General features: G+C 48.7%; 1 protein-coding gene across 1 annotated transcript; it reads right to left on the reverse strand.

Moving 5' to 3' along the window:
* Positions 1-375: 375 nt before the first annotated feature.
* NLE1 (notchless homolog 1) lies at positions 376-16,449 on the reverse strand. Its single transcript, XM_060283108.2, has 13 exons — positions 16,329-16,449; positions 14,675-14,843; positions 13,248-13,465; positions 11,972-12,051; positions 11,055-11,131; positions 10,006-10,103; positions 8,996-9,188; positions 7,743-7,878; positions 6,277-6,323; positions 5,012-5,214; positions 2,664-2,823; positions 1,487-1,557; positions 376-953 (listed from the first exon to the last, which is right to left on the reverse strand). Exons 2-13 carry the CDS (start codon positions 14,807-14,809, stop codon positions 941-943), a joined length of 1,431 nt encoding a protein of 476 aa, XP_060139091.1. The 5' UTR covers positions 14,810-14,843; positions 16,329-16,449; the 3' UTR covers positions 376-940.
* Positions 16,450-20,240: the final 3,791 nt, after the last annotated feature.

A 20,240-nucleotide genomic window follows, 5' to 3' on the forward strand; every position in this document is an offset into this window, starting at 1 on the left:
AATGTTGCTTCCTCCCCTTAACCACTGTGACTCATGCACTGGTAAACATTTGAGCTGGTCCAACTCAAAGATCCACATAAAATAATGGACCTGGGTACTGTGAGTTCAATTTCAATGCATCTGCCCTGAGTTAAACTTAATACAAACCATTATTTTTGTTTAGCTGCTACTGATGCTTTACTCATGGAATATTTTTTTGCATTTGATTCTTATTTGCAATCGGCTTCTTTTAGAATACAGCATGTTGTTTTTCTGCTAATTATGCTACTTTAAGATAGGAACTTCGTTGTGCTTCCCGATTTTCATTTCTGATGTTTTACACGGGTGCTTTGAAAATACACACTGTTTGGCGTTTTAAGGCAAGCTGCAAACCACTTAAAAGAGAGATTGATCGATTTATTTATCATTTCTCTGAACCTCGGGGTTTCTATCAGTGCTCAAACCTTGCCTCTTGCTCCTCAATGGAAGTGTTTTAATTCCAGACTTTTCAGCACTCAGCACCCAGGTTTGCGATTAGGGGGAGAAATAAGATCATCATCCCTTTCTCAGACCATGGTGGGGTGGTGGTGGTGGTCTGATGCTAGCCTAATGCCACATTGTGAATCCATGGCTAAAATGGGGAGATTCGAACTCAGGACCATCCGGATTGCTTCCGCTTCAACTTCTAGACTGCGCCAGCTCTCACCAGGGAAGACTGGCAGGGTGTGTGTGTGTAGGTTTTAGACAACTGTGAGCAGCAACAACTTAGCAAGAGGCATCAACTAGCCCAGAAGCCGGCTGAAAAGAGAGGAGAGGACTCCTTTATCTGGATCCAAAAAGAGAGAATAGTCTTGATTCAAGTAGCCCTCCTGAAAATGGAGGGCTGGCAGGCCGCAGCCTATGCCAGGAGGGAAAACCGCCAAGCGGATGGGCTCCATTTGCGACAGTCCTTTCCTCACAGCTATCGTCTCCATCTGTTTAAAGAAGAAGAAAAACATTGGAAATATCTGTATTTTCCCTTTCCTCAAAGGAAGGTGCCGAAGGGGAGCCTCTGGCTGTTTCTGAACTACAATTCCCATCAGCCCCCAAGTAATATGGCCAGTGGTCAATCAAGGATGATGGTAGTTGTAGTGCAGCAGCAAGATTTGTGGGTTCCCCCACAGGGTGATACCCACTTTCTCCTCCCAACAATCTCACCCAGTGAGATCCGTGGCTGATCAGGCCTGACTTTCATTCGCTAGGCCACACAGCCGACAGAACTGAAAATGTGGAACTGTAGGCCCCTTGGGGGCAGAGACCTGCCCTTTATATTGTCCTCCCCCTAATTTTAGTTCCTCTTTAAATCAGGGATAAGCAAAGTGTACCGGTATGTCAAAAACTCCCAGCACCCACTGGGCAATCACTGGCTGGGGATGATGGGAGTTGTAGTCCAAAAGGACCTGGAGGGCGCCACATCCCCCCCCCCCCGTTCTAAATAGCCAGCTGCACTAATGACTCCTTCACTTACATCCTCAGACATTTGTCCTTCCCACCGCTCGCTACCCGTTGTCCGTCGGGACTCCAGTCCACGGCAAACACCTGGGAAGGGAACAAGATGAGGGTCAGTCCACTTTTCTCGAGTGTGACTCGGTGGGCTTTGCCAAAGAAACAGCAAACCGAGAAGAAAAGAACGAGCAAGATTTCACCACCACGGCTCATGCAAGGTCCCAGCCATCTTGAGGACTAGCAACTTCGTTTTCCATTTTTGTGAGCGAAAAAGGTAGCACACGCTCAGGTTCTCAGCGGGCGGAGTTCAGGAAACGACAACAGGTTGTTATGTGGTGTGTGCATAATCATGCGCCATGTGTCACCCTTGGTGGTGGGGCTCATTCGACCTGCCCTCCACCGGGGCCATGGCAAGGCTGGGTTCCACAAACAGTCAGGATATAGAAGCATTCAACAGATAAGCGAGCAAGGATCGAAGCAGGCCTTCTTTGGGGTGTGTGTGTGTGTGTGTTTTTAAAAGAAATGTTTTTTGCAACTTGTAGACAAAGTTTACAAAGGGGTGCGGGTGGCGCTGTAGTCTAAACCACCAAGCCAAGGGGTTGCCAATCGGAAGGTCAGTGGTTCGAATTCCTGCAACAGGGTGAGCTCCCGTTGCTTGGTCCCAGTTCCTGCCAACCTAGCAGTTCGAAAGCACATCAAAGTGCAAGTAGATAAATAGGTACCGCTCCGGCGGGAAGGTAAACGGCATTTCTGTGTGCTGCTCTGGTTTCGCCAGAAGCGGCTTAGTCATGCTGGCCACATGACCCGGGAAAACTGCGGACGAATGTCAGCTCCCTCGGCCAATAACGCGAGATGAGCGCTGAAACCCCAGAGTCATTTGTGACTGGACGTAACAGTCAGGGGTCCTTTACCTTTAAACAAAGTGAACTCTTCCCCCGGCCCCTTTAAAAGAGCTTAAGATGAGGAACCGCCTGATGTCATATAGCGTGTCCAGATGCAGATGGCTCTGGCTGAAAGGGGTTTTGCCCACCTGTCAATCATCAGCCTGCAAGGGTGGGTGGGTATGGCTCCAGTCCCCCACCTCTGATCCACAAACCACCAACGGGCCAATCTTGGGGTCGGGGTCCTCAATCTGCCAACCCGTCCTCTCCTACCCGAGCAGCCCCGAGGCAAAACCTCACCGCTGACTAGGGCCTTACCTCGTCCGCATGGCCAGGAAGGTCGACAGCCAGTTTCTGTGTCTTGACGTCCCAGACCTTGAGTGTGCTGTCGCTGCTCCCGCTGACCAGCAGGCGGCTGTCGGCCGACCACGCGATCTGGTACACTGCCGATACGTGCCCCCGCAGGGAGGTGAGGTATCTAGTGTGGGGAATGCGTGTGTGCGTTAAGACTGTGACGCAAATGTGGTTCATCCCTCTTCCCAGAACCAGCCTACGAAGAGCCTCCGATTTTCACCTTCCCTGCTGGAAGACCCTCATGAGGACTAGGAACTTGTTTTATGAACTGAAAGCAATCGTAATTCCCAAGGCACAGCTGAGGCCTAAGACCAAGCATGTGTGTGCGCTTTTAATTAAATACAGCCCTTTTTAATCATTTGCCTGTAACAGGGAGTACTTCAGGGATACGTTCGTCATTATTTTCGTAGCTCTTTCTTGGAAAATTGTGAACCGGCTTGAGATAAAGGGAAACGGTCCAGTGAGAGGGGGGGGGGAACAGGACACCTGTTTGATTCAAGGAGACCTCACAGAAGAACCAGTGTGGAATAATGTCCTCCCGGTGAGAGAGGGAGGGCAGGATCCACACTGGGGCCATAATTTAGAGGGAAAGAAAATTGAGACAGAGCTGGAAAGTGGAAATATAACTGGATGGTTTTGTGCTACAATTTTTAAAGAATTGGGGAGGCAGCAGGGGAAGATTAAGGAAGAATGGGGGTTAGGATGGGATAGGGTGGGAGTGGGATGAGGGGTATTAAGGAATGCAAATTTTACTGATGGATTTGAATGGTCCGAAACTGGAACGATTTATGGAACTCCCTGAAACATCCAGGAGACCCTGAGCCCAGGGGAAAGGGGGGGGGGTCGTATCGATTTTAAGGGTAAAATGTTATTATGATATGTTGTTGTTTAGTCGTTTAGTCGTGTCCGACTCTTCGTGACCCCATGGACCATAGCACGCCAGGCACTCCTGTCTTGCACTGCCTCCCGCAGTTTGGTCAAACTCATGTTCGTAGCTTCGAGAACACTATCCAACCATCTTGTCCTCTGTCGTCCCCTTCTCCTAGTGCCCTCAATCTTTCCCAACATCAGGGTCTTTTCCAAGGATTCTTCTCTTCTCATGAGGTGGCCAAAGTATTGGAGCCTCAGCTTCACGATCCGTCCTTCCAGGGAGCACTCAGGGCTGATTTCCTTAAGAATGGATAGGTTTGATCTTCTTGCAGTCCATGGGACTCTCAAGAGTCTCCTCCAGCACCATAATTCAAAAGCATCAATTCTTCGGCGATCAGCCTTCTTTATGGTCCAACTCTCACTTCCATACATCACTACTGGGAAAACCATAGCTTTAACTATACGGACCTTTGTCGGCAAGGTGATGTCTCTGCTTTTTAAGATGCTGTCTAGGTTTGTCATTGCTTTTCTCCCAAGAAGCAGGCGTCTTTTAATTTCGTGACTGCTGTCACCATCTGCAGTGATCAAGGAGCCCAAGAAAGTAAAATCTCTCACTGCCTCCATTTCTTCCCCTTCTATTTGCCAGGAGGTGATGGGACCAGTGGCCATGATCTTGGTTTTTTTGATGTTGAGCTTCAGACCATATTTTGCGCTCTCCTCTTTCACCCTCATTAAAAGGTTCTTTAATTCCTCCTCGCTTTCTGCCATCAAGGTTGTGTCATCTGCATATCTGAGGTTGTTGATATTTCTTCCAGCAATCTTAATTCCGGCTTGGGATTCATCTAGTCCAGCCTTTCGCATGATGAATTCTGCATATAAGTTAAATAAGCAGGGAGACAATATACAACCTTGTCGTACTCCTTTCCCAATTTTGAACCAATCAGTTGTTCCATATCCAGTTCTAACTGTAGCTTCTTATTATGATATAAGAATTTCTATTGGAATTTAGGGAAAATCTTTGGTAATAAAATTTAGGCTAAAGGGAAAAAATAGTAGATTGAAGGTTGGGAAATAAATTTTTTGATTGAGATTAATTAATTATCTGCTGAATATAGTTGATGTTTTTAGAATAGAATAATTGAAAGATAATGATAAAAGGTATCAGATAGAATTAAGATATAAGATGGAAACTGCCTAAATGGAATTATAAAATGGACCCAGTGAGAGGGGAATCGAGGAAGTCAACAATGTTAAGTAAAATGTAACAAATGATTTTTTTATGTTTTATTTTTGTTTGGTTTATTATTATTATTATTATTATTATTATTAGGTTTTGGTGTGTGTGTGTTTTTGCTTTTGTAATGTTGTTTTTGGAAAACGAATCCAATTTTTTTGGGGGGGGAAAGAGATAAAGGGAAACGGTATAATTATCACAAACTTACTTGCCCGTTTTGCCGTCCCACAGCTTGACGGACTTGTCAAAGGACGCACTGGCGATGATCCGCGTGTCGGGAGAGAAGAGGACTTGGTTGATCAATGCCTGGTGGCCGGTCATTCTCCCCAGAGGCTTTTTGTCCTCTGCAGGCACCCAGAGGAACAGCGTGAAGTCATCCGACCCGGAGACGAGCCTTTCGAGCCCCTGGCCCTGTGGGCAGAGAAGGCAGCACCCTCTTTCAGTGAGAAGAATGGGATTCTGGGACATCGCCTCATTCTGGGGCCGACCCCCTCCTAAGATGCACCAGATTCCTTGCTAATGGACGATACCCAAGGGGACCCAATGAAATGAATAGGCCCAAGTTAGTCACGTTTGATTCTTTCCAACACAACTCAACAAGCTTAAACTTGGGAACTCATTGGCGCAAGATACAGCCAGCTGCCCAAGACAGAGGCCTCATTGCTCTATATTTAAAGCACAACTTTAAACCGTCATAGCTTCTTGGGCTCCTTGATCACTGCAGATGGTGACAGCAGTCACGAAATTAAAAGACGCCTGCTTCTTGGGAGAAAAGCAATGACAAACCTAGACAGCATCTTAAAAAGCAGAGACATCACCTTGCCAACATAGTTAAAGCTATGGTTTTCCCAGTAGTGATGTATGGAAGTGAGAGCTGGACCATAAAGAAGGCTGATCGCCGAAGAATTGATGCTTTTGAATTCTGGTGCTGGAGGAGACTCTTGAGAGTCCCATGGACTGCAAGAAGATCAAACCTATCCATTCTTAAGGAAATCAGCCCTGAGTGCTCACTGGAAGGACAGATCCTGAAGCTGAGGCTCCAATACTTTGGCTACCTCATGAGAAGAGAAGACTCCCTGGAAAAAGACCCTGATGTTGGGAAAGATTGAGGGCACTAGGAGAAGGGGACGACAGAGGACGAGATGGTTGGACAGTGTTCTCGAAGCTACGAACATGAGTCTGACCAAACTGTGGGAGGCAGTGGAAGACAGGAGTGCCTGGCGTGCTCTGGTCCATGGGGTCACGAAGAGTCAGACACTACTAAACGACTAAACATCAAACAACAACAAGCTTCACCCATGGAAACTGGGGAACTATAGTTTGTTGAGGGTGCTGTTAGGAGAGCCCTATTCTCCTCGGCGGAGCTACAGTTTCCAGAGTGATTTAACAACCATCCCCTTTGCTGAGAGGAGCTCTGGGAGCTGCAGCCGAGTGGCTATTTCGTGGCCAGGGCAGGCAGGAGGGCAGACTTACCCTGACTTGGCTGTACCTCTGCTGTGCTTTCTGCTTTATCTCTGCCACTGTAGGAGGAAGGAAACGCAGGTTAGGAGCTACCTGCAGCCAGGGGGACCTGCTTGGTCAGAATGCTGAGCTCCCAAGGACGCTCAAAATCCTGCATTTCACGCTGATTTCATGGTGCTGAAGTTGTAGCAACAGCTCCCTTTCTCCCAGTAAGAGAGAAAGAGTAAGAATTCCCTCGGGAGGTTGTGGACTCTCCTTCCTTGGAGGGTTTATAAGCAGAGGTTGTATGGCTCCTTCCTTGGAGGTCTTTAAGCAGAGGCTTGACAGGCATATGTCAAGAATGCTTTGATGGTGTTTCCTGCTCGGCAGGGGGTTGAACTGGATGACCCTTGTGGTCTCTTCCAACTCTACAATTCTATGATTCTATGGCCCTCTATCATGGATGTTTTAGCTGAGATAATAATAATATTATTTATACCCCGCCCATCTGGCTGGGTCTCCCCAGCCACTCTGGGCGGCTTCCAACAGAAAAATAGAACACAGTAATCTATTAAACATTAAAAGCCTCCCTGAACAGGGCTGCCTTCAGATGTCTTCTAAAAGTCTGCTAGTTGTTTTCCTTTTTGACATCTGTTGGGAGGGCGTTCCACAGGGCGGGAGCCACCACCGAGAAGGCCCTCTGCCTAGTTCCCTGCAACTTGGCTTCTCGCAACGAGGGAACCGCCAGAAGGCCCTCGGTGCTGGACCTCAGTGTCCAGGCAGAATGATGGAGGTGGAGACGCTCCTTCAGGTATACTGGACCGAGGCCATTTAGGGCTTTAAAGGTCAGCACCAACACTTTGAATTGTGCTCGGAAACGCACTGGGAGCCAATGTAGATCTTTCAAGACCGGTGTTATGTGGTCTCGGCGGCCCCTCCCAGTCACCAGTCTAGCTGCCGCATTCTGGATTAGTTGTAGTTTCCGAGTCACCTTCAAAGGTAGCCCCACGTAGAGCGCATTGCAGTAGTCCAAGCGGGAGATAACTAGAGCATGCACCACCACTCTGGCTAGACAGTCTGCAGGCAGGTAGGGTCTCAGCCTGCGTACCAGATGGAGCTGAAAAACAGCTGCCCTGGACACAGAATTGACCTGAGCCTCCATGGATAGCTGTGAGTCCAAAATGACTCCCAGGCTGCACACCTGGTCCTTCAGGGGCACAGTTACCCCATTCAGAACCAGGGAATCCTCCACACCTGCCCACCTCCTGTCCCCCACCAACAGTACTTCTGTCTTGTCAGGATTCAACCTCAATCTGTTAGCCGCCATCCATCCTCCAACCGCCTCCAGGCACTCACAGAGATTCCTGCACTGCGGGGGGTTGGACTGGGCGATGCTCGGAGTCCCTTCCAACTCTATGATTCTATGGTTCCCTGCCTTGAACAAAAGCAAGAGGAGAGGCAGAAGCCTGATGCCACCCAAGGGCACAATGTGATCTTACGGGATCCGCTGACATCCTGGGGGTTGATGGAGGCCTCGGCCGGCTCAAAAGCCCCAGTGCGGAGAACATAGTCTGTGCTGAGAGCCATGGTGTTCACCCAGTGCGCGTGACCCTGAAGCGTGCGGCAGAGGACTCCCTGGAAAGCGGGACAGGAAAAAAGGCAAATCAGTCCTCGACTCGCAACTCTAGGCCTGCCAGTATCTCTCAGCCTCCCCCCTTGTGTGAACTGAGCTGGCCTGAGTCCTCAGAAGCTATGATTGCGGGCAGAACTGAGCAAGGCAGAGCAACAGAGCAACTCTCCCCACTTGTAATTCCCAGGATGTGGTATTTGCAGGCCTCCCGCGGTATGGAAGCCAAGCCTTATGAGGAACGGTTGAAGGAGCTGGGTCTGTTTAGCTTGGAAAAGACTGAGAGGAGAAGCCATCTTCAAATATCTCTAGGGCTGTCACATACAAGATGCAGCAAGCTTGTTTTTCTCCTGCTTCAGAGTGTAGGACCGAAACCAATGGCTTCAAGTTGCAAGAAAGGAGATTCCTGCTAAACATCTGGAATAGCTTTTTGACGGTAAGACAGGCATGGCCAAACTGGGCCCTCCAGCTGTTTGGGGACTACAATTCCCATCATCCCTAGCTAACAGGACCAGTGGTCAGGCATGATAGGAATTGTAGTCCCCAAACAGCTGGAGGGCCAAGTTTGACAGTGGAAAGGTCTCCTTCGGGAGGTGGTGGACTCTCCTTCAACGGGAGTTTTTAAGCAGAGGCTGGATGGTCCTCTATCTTGAAAGCTTTAGTGGAGATTCCTGCATTGCAGGGGGTTGGACTAGATGACCATCAGGGTCTCTTCCAACTCTATGATTCCCTTCTGTGACAGCGGAGGGAGGGAGAACAAAGACTGATCCTCCACGAAACAACAGTTCTTGAAAGGCTCGAGTTCATAAACTGCCCAGTTGCTGTGGTAGGTGACATCATGGATCTCGCTCTGAAAGAAAGTCCCCAACCCGCTCTTCTCCTGCGGCCCACCAGATGTCCCAATGGGAAGATCTCAAGCAGGAGCCAAGCACAACAGCTGCTCTCCCCTCACTTGGGAGCCCCATCAACTGGCATCCAAAGGCATGGAAGGAGAAGCACAGCCAGCATGGCTTGTGGCCACTGCTAGACTTATCCTTCCATGAATTCGTCTCATCCTCTCTTAAAGCCGCCCAAAGCGATGGACATCGCTACACCTTTCTCCACCCACCTCTTTCCCAAACTTACATCCAGGGGCCTCCAGACCTTGATGGTCCGATCCTGAGACGAGGAGTACAGCAAGTTGTCCCCACCCCACTTGATGCAGGTCACCGACTGTGTGTGGCCCGTCAGGATCTTGTCGCACCGGCCGGCGACCGTGTCCCAGATGCGGACGCTGCCGTCTTTGGAGGAAGAGGCCAGGTAGCGGCATTCTGGGTTCCTGCAGAGGGCAAAACCAGGAAGCCTTAAGCTAAGGCTTTGGAATTCCCTGCATATTGATATCAGGCAGATATCCTCACGATATACTCGTTTCCGTGTCTGCTAAAGACATTATTGTTTAGTCCAGGCACAGGCAAACTCGGCCCTCCAGATGTTTTGAGACTACAATTCCCATCATCCCTGACCACTGGTCCTGTTCGCTAGGGACGATGGGAGTTGTAGGCCAAAAACATCTGGAGGGCCGAGTTTGCCTATGCCTGGTTTAGACCACCCTACATAGATGTTTATAAAGTTGACACGAGTTTTAAACTGTTTTACAGGTTAGAACCTTGCATTTTTGTTTAAAAAAGGGAAAAAAACATAGATTTGACAGCCGGTACAGGAATCCAGGCTTTTCTCCTGTATTTGTGCTGATTCATAGCATGCTCAACTCTAAGGAGAGAGGTCAGGTTATGAGCAACTAACTTAAGGTCACTTCACGGCTGAATGGGAGATTCGAACTCAGGTCTTCCCAGCCCTTGCCTGGCATACTAACCATTACACCATGAATGGGTTGAAATACAGTGGTACCTCGACTTACAAAGGCGATCCGTTACGTGGCGCTCTTTCGAAGTCGAAAACCTCGTAAGTCGAAGTGTCCATTTTGCGCATGCGCAAAGTGCGATTTCGCGCTTTGCGCATACCACGACGCGAAAATACTTCCGGCACTCGTAAGTCGAGGTACCATTGTAGTTCTGCAATCCAAAGTAACCCAAAGGATTAGAAGGGTTTTTTTGGGGGGGGGGGAGGAGGTGTGTGTCCAGAATGGGGAGACTTACAAATGTAGAGGCTCCCAGCAGAGAGAAGTAATCCATTTCGAATGCCCCACGAGGACCCGTCCGATCTGGTTCCCCGTCTTGGGATCCCAGAGAAATATCTGCACGAAAGGATAAAACCAGAAACACGGCTGAGGCCCAGATGGACTGAGAGATATTGCTACGCGAAGCCCACAAGCAGGACCTGAAGGGAACAGCCATTCTGCTCACCTGTGATTCCCAGTAGTTGGCATTCAGAGGTATACTGTCTCCGACAGGGGAGGGAGAACATCACTGTCATGGCTAGCAGTCAGTGATTGCCAAAATGGCAAGAGTCACGTCCAAGGAATCAAGGTTTGCAGAACTACAACGCCCCCCCCCCCAAGCTTTATAGGGGCGGAAAGAGTAAGGGGGAGGAAAACCTAAAATAGCCCAGTGAGGACTGATCATGCTCACTGGCCACGAACACACAGCTTGTCCATTGGCATGAAAAAGCAGAGAAACAAAATATGGGGGAAACGGAATGGAGTATCCCCAAAACGGGTATGGCTGGCATCCTGAACAGGAGCGCTTGACACTGCAACAGTTAGTTGGAAACTCTGCTTTACTATGAGGCTGGTCCTTGTCTGTGATGGGCAAGAGAATACTGGAATGGAGTATCCCAAAAAAGGGTATGGCTAGGATCCTGAACAGGAGAGCCTGACACTGCAACACTTTGTTGAATGCTCTGCTGGTCCTTGTCTGTGGACGGGGAGGGAATACTGGAAAGGGCAATGTGGAATGGAGCATCCCTAAAATGGGCATTCTGAACAGATATACTCCGCACCGCAATATTTCACTGCAGGTTCCGCTTGTGCTTATTGGCGAGCACAACCCTTGTCTGTTGAAAGGGACAGAAGACTAGGAGGGAGAAAACGGAATGGAGGAGCCTGTGAAAGGGAATGGCCGGCACGCCGTGCTGCAACATTATCTGCTGCGGGTCCCGGTTTGTCCTCGGCTCAGGGAAAGGAAGACCCAGCCCAGGATGCATTCAGAGGGAATATAAAGACCCAAAGGTGAGGGACACCCTGTACCTGGCAGTTTTTGCACCCGGACGCCAGTTTCCTGCCATCAGGGGACCAGGCTATGCTTAGCACCCAGTGACGGTGACCTGGTGAAAAACAAACAAACGCAACAGAGGGAGTTATTGGTCAGAAGAACAAGCACCAAAACTTTGGAAACTGCCTTTTACGGAGTTGTCGGTCCACCTGAGTTCAGCATTTGTCTATAAATGACCGGAAGAAGCTCTCCACAGTCCTAGCCCCACCTGGATTAAACCTGGGAACTTCTGCCTGGAAAGCAGACGCTCTGCTACTCAGCTACAGCTCTTCCACTAAAAGTAAAACAAGGTTCCAGTCCTCATGGTTCCAGATTAAGAGCCAGCGTCAGAAGGAGCACAGGAAGAGGACTTATAAAGTTGCACCTCGGCTCCCGAACACCTTGGGAGTCGAACGTTTCGGCTCCTGAACGATCGAAAAACGGAAGTGAGTGTTCCAGTTTTCAAATGTTCTTCTGGAAGCCGAATGTCCGATGGGGCTCCTGATTGGCTGCTGTATATGTGATTTGGAAAAACCAAATAAATAAATTTAGAAAAAGAAAGAGCCAGTAAGCGCATTTTTTTTTAAAAAAAGTATACTATCAGATTCCAGAGAGAATTAAAATCAACGGCAGGCAGAAAAGAGACTAGAACCCACGTGGGTATGTTCTGTGGCTGAACAGGCAGAAAATGTGGATTTTCCGATGGGGAGAATTCCCTGCCCAACCTGGAAATGTTGGGGCTTCAACCTGAGACCTTCTGTCTGCAAAGCAGATGCTCTACCACTGAGCCATGGCTTTTGTCCCCTAAAAGCCAAAGCCAGAAAGACACATTCTATCCGCATGCCCCCGGGGCAGCCACCGACTCAAAACAGATTCCTGGAAGACATTTCCCCACAGCCTTATTGAGACTCACCCTTGGCCGTGAAGTGCGGGGTCTCCGTGTTGAGGTCCCAGAAGCGCACGGTTGTGTCTCCGGAGCCACTGGCTAGGTACCTTGGAAAGGACAGGGGGGGGGAACAGCTGGGTGCATGCAAATTCTCACTGTGGGACCCTCCAGGGCAGATTCTGGGATTATGTAGCAGGCACAATCCCATCCTCTAAGTCAGGGTTTCCTACAGTTGGGTCTCCAGCTGCTTCGGGACCCAAATCCCCTGACCATCCCTGACCACTGGCCCTGCTAGCTAGCGATGATGGGAGTTGTAGTCCCCAAAACACCGGAGGCGCAAGTTTGGGGAACCCTGCTCGTCGGCAAACAAAGTGACAGTCAAACTTGAAAGCCTCGTTATCACCTCACTCAAGGGCAAGGAGGTTCCGTGGATCGCTGTGACACAACCTAGCAAAGGCAGGTCAAAGAGGCTCCAGTCAGCTGTTTAGTCATCCCTAGAACCAGGGTGGGTTTGATGTAAATCAAATCAATTTGAATCACGATTTAAATCACTAGTCAGTAAGACTTGATTTAAATCATTATTATTATTATTTTACAGAAAGACTCATGCTGGTATTCTTGCTCATTCTTAATATTTACAACCAGGGGAAGGTTTCATTTTTGGAATAATAAATTAACAGAGTAGTTTTTACAGTTATATCAGAAATTACTGATTTGGTTATACTATTCAAAATACATAGACAGATGATTATGAAATCATTGAGAGGTTTAATAGGTTAACTATTTATATTTGAGCAACTTTTCTGCTGTATTTTATTGGAAGGAGAAAAATCCGATTTAATATTTTTTTAAAAAAATCCGATTTAAATAAAAAAAAATCCCATTTTTAAACAATTTAAAAAATTCGTTGATTTCTATCCACCCTGCCTGGAATGCTCTGCCCATTGCTTTTCTGTACTTCTCCCCGTTGTCTTTGTCCATGGAGTTTTCTTGGCAGGGATACTGGAGTGGCTTGCCAGTTCCTTCTCAGGTGGATCACGTTTAGTCAAAACTCTCCACTATGACCTGTCCATCTTGGGTGGCCCTGCATGGCATAGCTCATAGCTTCTCTGAGTTATTCAAGCCCCTTCGCCACGACAAGGCATTGATCCATGAAGTATGACCAAACTGTGGGAGGCAGTGCAAGACAGGAGTGCCTGGCGTGCTATGGTCCATGGGGTCACGAAGAGTCGGACACGACTAAATGACTAAACAACAACAACACTTCTCCCCGACTCGGACCCCGGCCGGACCCTCGACTTACTTCCCAGTGGGACTGAAGGCGACTGAGATGACGGCCTCGCTGTGGCCCTCCAAAGAACTGGTGCAGCGGGTGACGGCGCGGACTTTGAACACGGCCTGCGGCTGGTAAACGATCTCCACCACCTTCTCCGTCTCCAGAGCTTGCCCTGTCAATGTCTGCTGCAGGGAGGCCACGATCTCGGAGTCTCGCACGTAGAAAGCCAGCGGCAGGGGCTCCTCCTTCGATGGGAGAGAATTCGGGGTTTCAGCTTCAGGCATGGCATGTTAGGTGAACTGCTTTGGCAACAGTGAATTGCCGTTTTTAAAAAGGGAACTTAACGTTCCTTGCTTGACAGGACTTTTCACGTGGGCTCTCCCGCTGGCTACCTGCCCGAAGGCAAAAGATCCTCTGGAACCGGAAATGTAGCTCCCAAGCCAAAGGGAGCACTGGGCGCTGCATGCAAAGCAGACTCACTAGCACTGAACCACAACCCACCCCCCCTTAAAATTAAAGCAAGATTCTAGTCCTCATGGTTCTGAATAAAGGGCTGATTTGACTAGGACAGTAGGAAGCTGCTTTACATCAAATCAAAAGCACTGGCCCATCAATCACTGTACTGCTTGCTCTGACTGGCAGCAGCTCTTCAGGGTTCTACAGGTGAGCATTCTCAGCCCAACCTGGCAGAGTCTATGGTTCCGAACTCTTGAGATTTTAAATTAAGTTTTAACTTTAATGTTGTGCTAATTGGTTTTAACTCATCGTACCACTATTTTAGGGACCCAGGTGGCACTGTGGTTAAACCACTGAGCCTAGGGCTTGCTGATCAGAAGGTCAGCGGTTCGAATCCCTGTGACGGGGTGAGCTCCCATTGCTCGGTCCCAGCTCCTGCCAACCTAGCAGTTCGAAAGCACGTCAAAATGCAAGTAGATAAATAGGAACCGCTACAGCGGGAAGGTAAACGGCGTTTCCATGTGCTGCTCTAGTTTGCCAGAAGCAGCTTAGTCATGCTGGCCACATGACCTGGAAGCTGTACGCCGGCTCCCTCGGCCAATAATGCGAGATGAGTGCCACAACCCCAGAGTTGGTCACGACTGGACCTAATGGTCAGGGGTCCCTTTACCTTTACCACTATTTTACGGAGTGGAGAGGACAAAAGTCTGGATTTGATCTGATCTGGAGATCTATTTTAATGAACTTAGCCTTGCCTGCAAAGGGAGTATTTCAGATAGGGTGACTAGCCATTTCATAAACCCAGAAGAGCTGCATTTGTCTGTGGAGTAAAGAGACTGGGTGGCATTCAAAAAGCAGGTGACTTGTGTCACTTGCAATCTTGAGAAGCCGCCTCTCCACCAAACCAGGAACTCTCCTCTCTGCTCTGGCTTCTGGCAGGGGAAGCCAGTTCCCCTTAACCCGAACTCTGCCCCGGGAGGCAACCCTGAGGCCAGTACCTTCTCCAGGAGGGCGTTGCAGACGAGCTGAAGCTTCTCTGGCGTGATGTTGATGGGCACATCAAAGGGAGAGCCCAAGGCCTCACCAGCCTCATCTTTGAATTGGATAAGGAGTCGCTCCACGTCCGCAGTCATTTTATTTTATTTTGGTTAAGATTTGCACCTTGACCTGTGAATAAAAACATAGATGATAATAATAATAATAATAATAATAATAATAATAATAATAATTTATTATTTATACCCCGCCCATCTGGCCGGGTCTCCCCAGCCACTCTGGGCGGCTTCCAACAGAAGAATAAAACACAATATCTATTAAACATTAAAAGCCTCCCTGAACAGGGCTGCCTTCAGATGTCTTCTAAAAGTCTGGTAGTTGTTTTCCTTTTTGACATCTGTTGGGAGGGCGTTCCACAGGGCAGGGGCCACCACCGAGAAGGCCCTCTGCCTAGTTCATATGGGTGAACACGACCTCTCCCCTCTGCATAGAGGTGGGACGGATTCAGATGATCCGCCCCCGCCACTTAATGGATCCAAATGGTTTCCAGAGAGTGGTAGGGGATGTTTTATCCCATGTTCATGGCCTTTCTGCTGATTCTCTGGTGGCCCACTGGAGTGCGGAATTAACCAGGGCTATTGGCTTCGAGGAACGTGGGCGGTGCTGTGGTCTAAACCACAGAGCAGGGCCGTCTTAAGCATATCGGGCACCCTGGCGCTGTGGTACGAAGATCGCTCCGGCGCCCCCCCCGCCCTGTTTCCCACCGCAGCTGTCTGGCGGGCGCACTGCACAGCGCTGCTGCAGCGGGCGCAGCCGCGCAGCGCCCCCTGGTGGCCCGGTGCCCTGCGCCACCCAGCCTTGCCTTAGAGCCGGCCCTGCCACAGAGCTTGCTGATCAGAAGGTCAGCAGTTCGAATCCCCGTGACAGGGTGAGCTCCCGTTGTTCAGTCCCAGCTCCTGCCCACCTAGCAGTTCAAAAGCACGCCAAGTGCAAGTAGATAAATAGGTACCACTCCGGCAGGAAGGTAAACGGCGTTTCCGTGCGCTGCTCTGGTTCGCCAGAAGCGGGTTAGTCATGCTGGCCACATGACCCGGAAGCTGTTTGCGGACAAACGCCGGCTCCCTCGGCCTATAGAGCGAGATGAGCACCGCAACCCCAGAGTCGTCCATGACTGGACCTAATGGTCAGGGGTACCTTTACCTTTTTATTGGCTCCGAAGTGCCCTCTCCAATTGCATGGAACATCCTCCCTTCAGATGTCAAGGAAATAAACAACTTTCTGCCTTTTAGAAGGCATCTGAAGTTTTTAATGTTTGATGTTTTAGTATGTTCTGATATATGCTGTGAGTCACCCGGGGTAGCTGGGGAAACCCAGCCAGATGGGCGGGGTATAAATAAAAGAATAATAATAATAATTATGGATCTATCTAGGTCTCCCATTTCCCCAAGATAATTTTTTGATGCCTTCTTAAACCAGGAGCAAAACTTCCTTCTCACTCACGCACATCCTCCTAAACCTTCCCACGTTTCTCCCTTTAAACCCCTGGTTCAAAACTCTGCTTCCCACCCCCAAAGTCCCCTTTCTCTTCCTCCCTTCCACCCAACCCTTGGGTCAAAATCCTTTGCAGCCCCTGCAGACGGAAAAGCGGGTCTTTACCTGCCCACCGACTTTGAGGAATCTTGAGTCCCCGAGCAGACTTTTCCTTCTTGCTAGCAAGCAACCCAGCAGCACCCACGTGGAGAGGAAATGTACAACGTCATCTCCCTGCGCCTAGAAGTCGCACTCGGGGGAAGGGACTCCACTGCCACCTGCTGGGGAAAGTGCGGAACAGCACGAGAGCCGTGGCTTGAATATACAGAACTGTATGTGATGTTGTTTGATCTTGATTGGGGTCAGAAGAACTTTGGTCCATAAAGGCCAGTATTCTCTACTCTGACTGGCAGCAGCGGCCTTTCAATGTCTCTGGCAGAGAGCGGCGGGCGGGGGCTTTCTCCCATCATCTGCTTGCCTCTAGGTTGGTCTGATGTATTCAGACCTTCAGCTGGAACCTAGGATCTTCTGATAAGATAAGAGATAAGATAATCTTTGTTGTCATTGTCCCCTTAAGGGGGACCACATCCACTCAGATAAAGCTCAGATATTCCACATAATCCAAAATTACTACTTTCCATTTAAGGCCAAATTCACTCTAGAGAAGAAACTGTTCTGCTACGGAGCTTTTCCATGAACCTGCCACTCCTTAGCCCCTGAACCCTCATATAGAATAATAATAGAGGCTGCTGGATCTTCTTCTTCTTTGGCGTAGCCGAGTAAGATTGTTAAACACAGTTTTAACAATGAGTCCGTAGGTGACTGTGGAGGCCAATTCCATAGCTGCCAAGTTATCCCTTTTTTTAAGGGGTTTTCCCTTTTGCTGAATAGGCTTCCTCGCGAGAAAAGGGAAAACTTGGCAGCTATGCAATTCTGGATCCACACGTCCTTCCACAGTGGGGACATTGGTTTCCGGGTGGGAGTTGATCCCGGTGTGGATTTGCCAAGCGTGCCTTCCTCTTAGCATGTTTCTCCCTTGCGTCCTGAGTTCGAGTGTCTTCAAAGCCCATGACACCTTTGGTAAAGGCTGTTCTCCAACTGGAGCGCTCGCAGGCCAGTGTTTCCCAGTTGCTGGTGCTTGTACTACATTTTTTAAAAATTGCCTTGAGAGAGTCTTTAAACCTCTTTTGTTGACCACCAGCATTACGCTTTCTATTTTTAAGTTCAGAATAGAGTAGTTGCTTTGGAAGACGATCGTCGGGCATCCGCACAACATGACCAGTCCAACGAAAAATTCCTTCAGTAGCACCTTAAAGACCAACTAAGTTTTTATTTTGGTATGAGCTTTCGTGTGCATGCACACTTTCTCATATACTCTTGAAACCTCGTTTTTTTATTTTTGCTTCGACTCAGACCAACACGGCTACCTACCTGTAACCAGTCCAACGAAGTTGATGTTGAAGAATCATTGCTTCAACACACGTGATATTTGCTTCTTCCAGTACACTGGTATTAGTTCACCTGTCTTCCTAAGTGATGTGTAAGATTTTTTGGAGACACCATTGATGGAATCTTTCGAGGAGTTGGAGATGGCGTTTATAAGTGGTCCATGTTTCACAAGCACCCATCTAGCCCAGCCTCCTGTTCGCACAATGGCCAAACTGATTCCCCCAGTGGGAAGCCCACAAGCAGGTTCTGAGCACAAGAGCAACTCTCCCCACGCCTTGTGAATCCTCACAACTGGTATTCAGAGGCAGACTCTGATAGCGGAGGGAGAAGCTACCCTTGTGCTGCAGGAAATAAGAGCAAAACTTGAAAGCCTTTGTTAGGGAATTTTATAGGGGGGGGGCACCCAAATGAGGCTTCATTTGGGAATCAAGAATGGCACAAATGCCCTCAAGGGGACCCCGTCTGATCCTACAACACCACTCTAGTATCGCACCAACACGAACCCCTCAAGATCAAGCCCTGTGTAATAAAGGCTCCCTTTCCTACCCTTTCTCTGTTGCCTGAGACTCTATGTAACCATATTTCTTTATGAATGAATGTATCTGTATTTCTAAATGAAACCCCCTTTTGGTACTCTGGCCAAGGGCTCTCAGGGATGCCGGGAACAGCCATAATCCTTTAAGCGAGAGGTCACGTAGCCAGGGTGGTGCTCCTCTGCATATCCATAATACATTCAGGTACCATCTCCTGCCATTCTCAACCCTCCTACGCCAGAGGCAATACACACACCTGGACCCATTGTTTTTCCCTGCCAGGTACTCAAGGATCCCCTCCCAGATACTTACTTGTACTTGCTTATCAATGTCCTGGGACATCGTGCATTGTTACCTTATGTTAATCCTGTTTAAGGTAAAGGTAAAGGGACCCCTGACCATTAGGTCCAGTCGTGACCGACTCTGGGGTTGCGCGCTCATCTCGCATTATTGGCCGAGGGAGCCGGCGTACAGCTTCCAGGTCATGTGGCCAGCATGACAAAGCTGCTTCTGGAGAACCAGAGCAGCACATGGAAACGCCGTTTACCTTCCCGCTGTAGCGGTTCCTATTTATCTACTTGCATTTTGACATGCTTTCGAACTGCTAGCTTTACCTGTATGCTAATGTCCCTTGCACCTTCCCCTTTTCTGACGTTTTACCCTGTCACAAGTGATGTATGTATGATGCTTTCAATGTGCATTATGGGATGGTGGTGGGAACTTTTAAAAGTTCTTGCAGCCCTGTTCACGGTGTTCAGTTTGGCATTGAACCTGCTGCGCAGTAATAAACCTTGCTGTTTGCTCCGGATCGTGGCTGGACTCCTTCATTTTATACTCCGCAACGGCCACAGGCCCTTGCCTGATAAGCTGGGTGGCTGAGCATTCTCGCACCCAGAATTTTGCCCTAACAACCTTGTTATCACCTTAATCCAGAGGAAGGAAGGCTCATAAATCACCCTGGTGCTGTGGTAGATTACATCATGGCCCTCCTCTGAAAGGAAGCCCTCTCTATCCTCGTGTTCCACCTCCAAGACAGCAGTTTTTATTTTCCAGTTCCAGTGAATTCTTTCTTCTGGAGTGTTACCCCCCCCATTTATTTCATGATGACTTACATCCTAAATACTCATTTTTTCCCCTGCCACCCCCACCAGCATTTATTTGCCAGTTCCTGTTTCCTGAAGGAGGAGTTTGGTCTTTAATTTCTGGCTTCCAGAGCAATGATTGTTCTAAAAATATGTGAAAAGTAGCAAATTAATGATAATGATGATGATATAATAATAAAAATGGGAGTGTGAGCTGGAAATCAGTAAACATGCACATGAACAGATTAAGAGGCAATGGCTTTACCCAGCCAGTATCAGAAAGGATGGCGCTGAAATTGTGTACTATAAGGGTAAAGGGACCCTGACCATTAGGTCCAGTCGTGACAGACTCTGGGGTTTCAGCGCTCATCTCGCATTATTGGCCGAGGGAGCCGGCGTATAGCTTCCAGGTCATGTGGCCAGCATGACAAAGCCGCTTCTGGAAAACCAGAGCAGCACATGGAAACGCCGTTTACCTTCCCTCTGTAGCGGTTCCTATTTATCTACTTGTACTTTGACGTGCTTTCGAACTGCTAGGTTGGCAGGAGCTGGGACCAAGCAACGGGAGCTCACCCCGTCACAGGGATTCGAACCGCCAACCTTCTGATCAGCAAGCCCTAGGCTCAGTGGTTTAACCACAGCACCACCTGGGTCCCTATTTGTGTACTATATATCACCATAAAATCAGGTGGGTGGCAATGAAATCTCACCACAGATTAAAAAAGAAAAAGATGGCATTATAACAGAAAAGGGGAAAAGTAGGTTATCAGTGCTGTTAGATAGATATATCCTATCAATCAATCAATCAATCAATCAATCAACCCCCCCCATAACCTTGAGTGCACACAAGATGGAAATCCCAGACAAAATAGGCTACAGTGAAAGCAACTTCCGTACATGGTATCATTTTGCTGCCCATGGGGAAGAGAATAGCGTGGTGTAGTGGTTAGTGTTTCAGAGATCCAGTGTGGTAT

This window comes from Zootoca vivipara, chromosome 14 (genome assembly GCF_965207765.1).
Source record: "Zootoca vivipara chromosome 14, rZooViv2.hap1.1, whole genome shotgun sequence".
NCBI lineage: Eukaryota > Metazoa > Chordata > Lepidosauria > Squamata > Lacertidae > Zootoca > Zootoca vivipara.